Source organism: Pygoscelis adeliae, unplaced genomic scaffold (genome assembly GCF_000699105.1).
Source record: "Pygoscelis adeliae isolate BGI_AS28 unplaced genomic scaffold, ASM69910v1 Scaffold156, whole genome shotgun sequence".
Lineage (NCBI taxonomy): Eukaryota > Metazoa > Chordata > Aves > Sphenisciformes > Spheniscidae > Pygoscelis > Pygoscelis adeliae.
In genome coordinates, this window is record NW_008825016.1 from 2838681 (window position 1) to 2848188 (window position 9508).

The 9508-nt window shown below is 44.0% G+C and overlaps 1 protein-coding gene across 1 annotated transcript in view; it reads right to left on the reverse strand.

Annotated features, from left to right (window-relative positions):
• The window catches only part of ST6GAL2 (ST6 beta-galactosamide alpha-2,6-sialyltranferase 2), a 24226-nt gene extending 17164 nt beyond the window's left edge, over positions 1-7062 (reverse strand). The window contains exons 1-2 of the mRNA XM_009326251.1: positions 6114-7062; positions 1737-1834 (exon numbers count right to left, since the gene is read on the reverse strand). Coding sequence (XP_009324526.1) covers positions 1737-1834; positions 6114-7062 — 1047 coding nt within the window. The remainder of the gene's footprint in view (positions 1-1736; positions 1835-6113) is intronic.
• Positions 7063-9508: the final 2446 nt, after the last annotated feature.

Below are 9508 nucleotides of genomic sequence, written 5' to 3' on the forward strand. Positions count from 1 at the left end.
TATCAAGTGGCCTGTGCAGATTTCACTCCTGGAGAGGGGAAGGCCAGTTTCTCAGCAAGTGACCAGAGCATCATGGGTGGCTTCTGACCTCTTTGAAGGAGCAGCAAGGTGGTGGGAATACAAACACTTGTGAGGAAGCTGTGTGAGCTGACCTGGCCTGAACTTTAGCCATGCCCTGTGTTTTCTTGAGAGGTCTTGTGGAGAGCAAGCACTGTACAGTGCAGCTGAGAAGACCACGGGACCCTCCATAACCACCCCAGTGGGAGCGTACCGTAGCAGTTTTGGGAGCCAGGAGGACCCCAGCCTGCCACGAGCAGTGGAGAACAGCTAATTTAGCCGTTTAGTCTCTCTGAATTCACTGGGGAGCTAACAAAGCTCAGATCACTCCTTGGAAGCATTTTTTTTCTTCTCCTACAGGGAGCCTACTTAGACTAGTCAACTAAATAAAAGTTTCTAAACCCTCCTCCTTGCCTGGCACAGGAGTTCAGGCATGGTCAGTACCAGGATGTTCTGGTTAACAGTAAAACAGAGAACAGTCAAAGAAAAGGAAAAAAACCCAACAAAAACCAACAAGTAAAATAAATGACATGAAGATCAATGTTCTCTGATACACTGATTTCAGCACTAAAGCCACAGTAAGATATTTCTGCTTGCTTCCCCTGAGCAAAAGAAAGGGGGCATATTTGACCCAGATCACTTCAAAGATCTAGTCTGTCCTGCGGCCTCACAAAGAGCTACAAAACAAGTGTGAAGGGAATGACAGTGAACAGTCCTCTCTGCGGTGGCAAAGAACACGAACTTATACACACAGAGAACACACCCACCAAGGATGGATTTTGCATGGGCAGTCACTCGAAGAAGAAGAAGAAAAAACAAATTCATAAGAATTACAGTAAATGAAAATTTTGCTCTCATACAGCAAGAATCAGTATGTATAGAGCATGCTACATGGCCAACCACACTACTGGTGTTGACTAAGTAAACTCACCATTTCAATATGTCACAAAATTCCACAGTAATTCTGTTGTTCCTTTTTGGCTGCATTTCATAAAGAGGAAAAAGGCTTGGTTTGCCCAAGACCAGAGTTCAAGCAATAGTTTTTTCAAAATTGAAAAACTACTCTTAACCATAAGGTGTCACTGTAGCTCAATGCACAATTATTTGTTGACACCCATATGCAGAAAATCCCATGTTCTGTTTCCATTCAGATGAACAAACTCACCTTACGTGTAATATCCAGTGTACATTAAAGTTTTTTTACTAGTTCATTCCAAATTTTTAAAGAACGATGACTTGCCTGAAGTTATGTGTTAAGACAATTCAGTTCCCATTTCTTTTGCCTTCCAGCGAGGAAATAATTGGGGAACTGGAGAATATGAGAAAAGAGCTTTGGGATCCCCACAGCCCGGGCTTTGTGAAGATCCCAGAGGCAGTGTGGTGCAGGTCTTCTGTACTGACAGCTCTGGCATCCTGCAGAGCCTTTACAGTTGCAGGACACATTAGAAACTTTACAAACCAATTCTTTGAAACAAGGATATCAAGTAACTACTGCAATCACTCTACACTGACAGCAGTGTGAACATCCCTGTAAGGGAGAACTTTTACCTGCTCTACATCATGACTGTTAAATCACTAGCTGTTTCCCAGATTACCCAACACTTTCTCAGAAGTTATTAATTTAATGTCATATTGTACAGAAGTGACATTGACTTGAATTCACAAAAGGAAGATCTTACCTGAGAGTTAATGATCCGCATGGTTGTTTTATTTCCAACATCTTTTTCATAGCCACGTGTTGGAGCAGAATTAAATCTTAGAACGGCATCATGAGAATCTAGGAGCAGAAATGAGGGGGTAATTTGATTTTCTTAGTAATACAGAACAGTAAAATAAAAGAAATTATCTAAACTAACGTAAAACTTGCACATTTCTCCTAATCTTGATATTCTAAAGATGATAAACATTCTACTATGCGCAAACAAAAATCCTCTTGCATCTGCCGTACGTTATTAACATTATTAAAATGCACCAGAAAAAAGTTCAGAATCATCTATTTAGCTTGCAATACTTAAATATTTCTCTTAATTGGATAAACTTAGCGTGGGAAGGTTATTAGTACACCCAGTACACACAATTGCTCACTATTTCTGTTGCAAAATTTACAAAGAATTACTCCATGCAAAAGCATGTTAATTGCAAGGATATCTAACTGCACATTTGAATGAATAACAATGCTTAACTATAAGCTTGTGCTTCACAGTATTTTATAATACCTGAAAATCTCAGACTACCCCAAACCTATTAATCACACCGTGTACTTATTCTCAAGGTCAGTACAAGTCTTAAAGAGTCTCTATAGGGAAGTCAGCCCACAAACCTGCTCACACACAGAAAGCTGAGGATCCCTTGGTAGCAAAGATCTAACAGGGCTGAACTGCCAAAGTTTCCCCACGAGCAGTTGACCTTGGAGTCATGCAGAATAGAAGGCAGCTATAGGTCAAGTATGGGTCAAGGGTAGACACTATGTGTAAGCCTCCACTGGATAAAAGATAATCACCCTCCCAGTGCTTCTTTTAAGGGGATCTCAAAGGCCAGAAGGTGGAGGGAGGGTAAGACATTATATCCATTGTCCAGAAACACACTGTCCCTGTCAATAGCCCCCTATTTTGGTCTACTTTTATCCCTTCTATCGATGGAAGCAGAGAATATGATTCAGGCCAAAATGGGCAAAATGTGGTTGTCTGTAGCTCAAAAATGGAGGAGGCAGAAGTTTCCGAAGATAACCACCATGCTTCAATGGAGTTCAGGCCTGATCCTATCAAACTGGGATCTTCCGTCCCTTCACACCGTAACTCCACACTTCTCGTACTCCAGACAAGAAAACGTTGTGTGACATGAAGCCAGCAGTCCAATCTCAGCCATACTTGCCTGCTTTAACATGTTGTGTCTGAAAAGAGAGATTTTTGCCAAGTGTCCACCGAGTCCAACTCCTCAGAAGCTAAGAAGGAGTGGAGGCTTTTTCTATGTCCCTATGCAGGGACAACCCTAGCCTCAACACCTAGCCTTCATCTGCCTAAACATAAGCATCTTGATTGTGCAGGAGCTGGAGGACATGAAGTCAACAGAAGCTGCAGGTACTCCACGTTTTTGGAAAAGGAAAAGAAAAACAAAGGTCCTTTATACTTGAAACCTGCTTATGAATTTAAGAATATAAATTTGGACCTGCATTTGACAACTTTTTGACCATCTGTTGACTGAGAACTGGGAATTGGGTCGCGAAATGGGAATTGTATGGTTCACAACTTAACTGAGAGACAGTGTGCTGCATTTCCAACATTACCCATGCTGGTTCTTCATATCAAGACCAAAAACCTTTCCTTCACCATAAAATATATGATCAGGACGCAGCTTAACACTGATAATAGCTGGTTTTAAGTCAACTGATTTTAATCTTCTTAAGTATTTGGAGATAACCACTTTAAAGATATAAAAAGTTTGGGGTTTGATCACAGATCCCTGTTACTTCCTGATGATGCCAAAATAATTGGGTCTCCCATTAAATAGCATGATCACGATGGGAGTGTTTGCTGTACTTGCACAGTATTTCCATACCTAGTTTCATTCAAAAACAATCAGGGGGGTGGAGGGGAGGAGGGCAAAAGGCAGAACACAAATTAACATTTCTCCCTGAGTTTCTCATAGGAACACAGAAGAGGGAGCTAAAGGCCTATGAAGAGAAAGGACCTCTGCTGCTGCTTTCTTATGCCTTTTTTTCTTTCGGGAGGATAAATAGTAAAAGCCCTTTGCCTGCAGCAACTTCATCAACCAAGGCTGTACAGCCCATGGCCCAAAAACCAGAACTCATGCATGGGGTGTTTTTCCCCACTCCCTAAGGACGCTGACTTTGCCATGCCTCTGTGGACACAGAGGTGCTCAGCACGAGTGCCAGGCTGACTCCATAGAGCAGCACCACCAGCCGCCCATGGTGCCTCCAAACTGCCAGGTTTGCTTGCATTTTCAGCCAAGACCTGGTAGCCCTGGTGCCAGCTCTGGGAGAGGACAGTCTTCTCTTACAGCTGTGCATGCACAAGGAAAAAGAGCATCTTGTATACTCTGATCTTTCTCTTCCTGGTCAGACTCTTCTCACTTTTTCAAGGACTAGAGGGGAGATGGAAAGGCACGGCCAAGAGCTTAGCTGTAACACATACTATCCGGACTCTGCAGGGGAAACATAACTTTTTCCCCATGGGAATAATAATACAAACAGATGCTGGAGCTTCCATTTTCCATTTTAAGTGGGAAACACCCGCATGATATATTAGCACTTTCCAGGAGCTGCACTGACCACTAAGACCCATAGGTTTGCACCAGGCCCTTCTGGGATGGCTGTAAGCAGTCAGTTGGCCCCCCGCAATTCTGGGTCAAATTCTCTGCTCAGTCACAAGTACCTGCCCATGGCCTGGAAGACACTTAGAAAAAGCCTTCTGTGACTCCTGCTGCCCCACACACTTTCCTGTACAACAGGTAGGAGGAGATCTGAAACTTCTGTGCAGGCCTTACCAAACAGCATCTCCTCCCTTTAGGCAGCATCAGATGACAATTTCCCAATTAAATCAAAAGCTCTTCCTCCAAGAATGGCATAAGCTTTCCGTGCCCAGAGTGTTCCCAAGAAGATGGGTACACACAGGAGCATACAGGCCCCAGGTACCATGTCAAGCACCAAAGTCCACACCTGGGCTGCACCTGAGTGTGTAAATATGTCATGATGCTTGCTGTAATATGTAAATATGTCACAATGTGCTATGGATTCGCCAGTACAGCCCTAATCCATACTGGTGTAAACTGGGTGTGCTGGGGAACACTGACAGAAGATTTTGTTTCAGTCAAGGATACCACACTGGAGAAGGGAGGAACTGTTAAGCTTTTTCACCCCAAAGATTTCTAAATCAGTGGGGCTTCCTGTGAAATTGGGGGTTACCCTTGTGATTTTAGCTGCAGGCCGGCCAGGCACCTGTACTGTGCTGGAAGCCTATTAGAGTAGTTTGATAATGATAGCAGCTCTAATACATCCCAGAGATTTAAAGGAAACCCATCTGCGTCAAAGAGATGATACAGTGCGATGAAGCAAGTATTGGGATGTGAAGTCCTGGAAGATGGGAGGATTAATGAGTGAACATCAAAAGGTTTTTATAGAGAACTGAAGGAAATAACTCTTCTTGCTCCAGAAGCAAGTTTGACACATACGTTTCATCCTTCTTTCAGCACTCTTAGCATACTGCACGTGTACTACTAAAATGAAGAACTACTGAGACGTTAACATGAGTAGTAGCACCCATTTTTGAAAAGAAAAAATAAAACTGACCTGGCTTAGTTTTATGGCTCCACAATCCTTTTCTGAATAGCTACTACAAAACTCCCACCTTGAAGTGGGGAATTCTGTGTGACATTGACATCTCAGCACACCAGTAACCTCACTGACACAGTGCAGCAATGGAAAAACAATGGGCGGAGATACTTAAACTCATTTAAATTCACTCTTGGAAAAGAGGTCAGGGGACTTGACCTCAGTGCATGAGGCTGCTCAAGGGTCTGAGTTCTATATGTCTGTGAACTCTAAACATGCAAGAGATGAAGAGGATGCTCTACTGCTTCTTGGCGTGGAGACAAAGTTCAATCTGGGATAGCAATACAACAAGCAGTTTCTCTATGAGCCACCACAAAATACAGACAGGTACGATACAGCTTTGCAGAATAAAACGTGAACATGGCTCTAATCTGCTGAAGAAATAAACACATGTTGCAGCAAAATGTTAAATATGGCAGACCTGATGAAACCAGTGCCTCCTTTATACTACAAGCTGTAATATGATAGGAAGGCACCATTGTTTTCTTTAAATCAAATTATGACTTCAGGCCCGATTTTCCTTTCAGTTGTGTTGTCCTGAAAGGGAACAGCTTCACTGAAGTCCATAAGCTCACATTCATGCAACGCTGGTGAGAGAGAACAACCAGACTTTACAGACCCATGCTTGAGAAGAATGAACCTTTTGAAAGACAAACATGAACACACACATGTACATACATATGCACATGAATAGATGCATTTCACCCACCTATTTCATCCCCCAGAGAGGAGTTCAGTATTGCACCAGCAGACATAACTACGGCACAGCTCCCAAAGCCATGTGTATACAATTTGCCCAGTGGAATTTGGGGAACATGCTTTTCCCATCCAAGAGTGGAGAAAGGAGCCTCCTTGCCATCTATTGTTTTCACATTCACCCTTTCTTTTAGCTCACAGAATAGCTGGTCTCCTGTCAACTTGGCATTTCGTTTCCCCTTGAACCGCACCCCATGCTTATTGGTGCTCAAATAATCTTTCATCGCCTTCTGCAGTCGAGGGTTTAGCATCTTGGAAGAGACATCCCCTTTCCAAAGCTTGTAAAGAAAGGATTTCGACATTGTGGAATATAGCCCATCCCAGTCATCAGATTCATCAAGCATCTGGCTTCTCCTGTGCTTTGTGCTCCTTCTCCTCATTCTTCTCTGATGGCTCCAGCTGTTCTGTAGAATATTTACTTTTGGATTATCCTCATTGGCTGAGATGAATTTCGCTATCTCTTGAAGGTGGTTGTGCGACCGAGGCTGACCAGCAGCAAATAAATAATCGTCGTCATTCACTTGGTAGAAAGCACTTTTTGATTTTCTTCCTATCTGGGATGGAAAAAACTCATCTTCATTTCTAAAGGCATCTTCCAAATCAGTCCATTTCTTAATACTTCCAGTCCCCGATTTAAATGTACCTAAGAGATCTTCATTAAGAAGTACCTCATTCCCATCAATGGTTTCAGAGAATGATGGATCATGAATGGCTCCCATGATGACTCTCTGCTTGCCCTGAAGGGGCAGAAGCCTCTTAGGTTCAATGTACGAAAAGGAACTCGGAACTGGCTCAGCAGTGTTGCTATCTGTAAAATAGATGAATATCACCAGAAAAAGCAGGCCCCATGCAAAGATCCCAAACAGCATGAGTTGTTTCCATTGCTTCAAGTTAGGTTTCATGGCAATGCCTTTACCAACTCCTCTGTGCCTCGAAGTATTGGTGAAGGAAAATGAAACCTGGAAAGAACATCAAGTATTAATCAAGAATGGTTCTAAAAATAGATACAATTCAGAAATATCGTAACACACTTTGATAGAAGGTGCAGAATTAATCGCCAAGCTGTAGCACAGAGGATTCAGAAGCAGAAACAAACTCCAGAGCCTGCAGACACTAGGAGTGACACGCTTTGGCTATAACCACACAGTGACAGCTGCTAGCTACAAAGAAGGTGGTGGCCGGTTTCTACAGTAACACTGGATCCTGCCTTCGGGGAGATCATGTGTCTGCCTGCTTCTGCTATACCGAGCATAGCATGAAAGAGAGCAAAAGCAAAACCCGTGCCTGGCTGTATGCACAGTGGGGACAATATTAGCTGTCTTCTCTTTTGCCATTGAAAGTCCTTACGCAGTGGGACTGTGAGCAAGCCTGTCCCCAAAGGAACCAGGCAGGGAGCACAAACTCTCAGCTGGACAGCCCTCCTCTGCCCACAGCCTGGAAAGGATGGTGTTCTGTGGATACCATAAAGGGGGAATAGGGGAGAGCACCACACCAGCGGGTCGGAAGGGAACCTTTTCTTTTCCTCAGCTGGTATAAACTGGCACAGCGTCAGTGGGTTACATCATTTGTCGCGCAGGATGAGACCCGAATAAGAGCGACTGTTGTACCTCTGCTATGGATGCTGCATGCATACTGAGGTGGCATGAAGGAGTTCTGCACGTCAAGGCGTGAGGGGTTTGCATTTTCCAGAAGGGGGGATGGATGGCACAACTAACTAAATACATGCCTTTAGGATAATGATAGAGATTTACATAAAGGGGAGTGGATAGGGAATGTCAGACCTAGACTTGGAAATCTGTGCTCTATTAATATCTGGGGATTTTGGACAGCTTGTGCATTAGTGGAGGGATGCATGGTCCAAAATGAAATAAAGTCTGACTGAGGGGGCTGTGTTCCAAGGAAAATACACTAACACATTGCTGGACCATCGCGCACACTATGCCCTTACACGAACTCACTTGCTTAATCAAGTGGTGTGGGCATTGGTGGCAAAGCTGGCTGAAGGAAGTCCGGCCCTCCCCTATCATAAACCTTATCATTCACCTCCCTGCACAATAGTCATCGTCAGCCTCAGTTGCTACGCCACAGTGTAACTCAGTGTACTACTCAGTGACAGATCACTTACCTGATCTAGATTAAAAATAAGCCCCTTCTTCTGGAGTTTTCTTTCTAACCCCATTTGTTTCAATGACTGCTTAATGGTGGGACTTAAGAGACACTCGTACCAGCCAGCTGTGATCAGAAAAGGGGAACGGGAGCGGGGGCAGGCTTGGATTTCATTAACAGCCTGTGCCTCAGGAGCCACCATCTCATCACACCACATCCGAACAGCATACACAGCTTACACACCTCTGGTAACACACTGCCTGCTTATACCTGACCATCAGGAGGGACCAAAAACACAGTCACCATACGCTATCACCTTTCTGCAAGCTGCTAAAGTACATCAAAGCTGAGCGCAAAGTTTAGACTGAAGCTGTAACTAAGGCTGTGTTTTCACATTGAAAAGAAACCAGCAATAACACGGGTGTAAGGCGTTCTCCGCTCTGTCCCTCATTCCTGCACCGTGCCTCCGCAGCTGCCAACACCTCTGCGTATGGGGCTGGCATGTTACAAACTGGACCAGTAAACTGATACAGCAGGGGGTTAGGGTGGGGAAATAGATGTTAGAGGGGTTTTTTGCTTTGTTTTTAAACTGCGTCAGCCCCTTTATCCACTTCAGTGTGGTCACGCATCCAGTTGCCTCAGCACAATCGAGGCGATTGCCTACCACAATGCAGAGGCGAGAACAAACCGCTGGTGGCATTAGCAGGGATACTTCAGGCTAGCATTTCCGCTGACCTCCTGGGAATGTGAGGCCACAGCATTACATTTCCAAACACAGTCTATTTTAATGATCTAGACAAAGCCTAGAACATTAAAAAAGGCAAGCTGACTTTGGGACTCAAGGCAGTGTCCAAACAGAGTGAGGATTCATAATGTCACACTTGGATGACCAAATTTTATTGCAAACACATTCATTTCTAATACACTGGGGAAAAAAAAAAAATCTTGAGTGTGATAACCCTGTGCTCCACACGTTTCGCTGGGCTCACACAAACCACATGGAAAAAAGCTATTACTCCAACTGACCCATCTCCTACTTGCACTCTGCTGCTGCAAGATTGCTCTCTGCAGCACCTCGACCCTCCCCCCCCCTTCCAATTTTAAATCACTGCAGGCGATGTCCTGTGGGAGTCAACTTACAGTATTATGACTGTTGTGCAACTTAGTTCTGCCCTGAAGTTATTGCAACCTGCCCACTCATCAGTGTTCAGATGGTTTGCATTTTTAAATCAGCATTCTTTG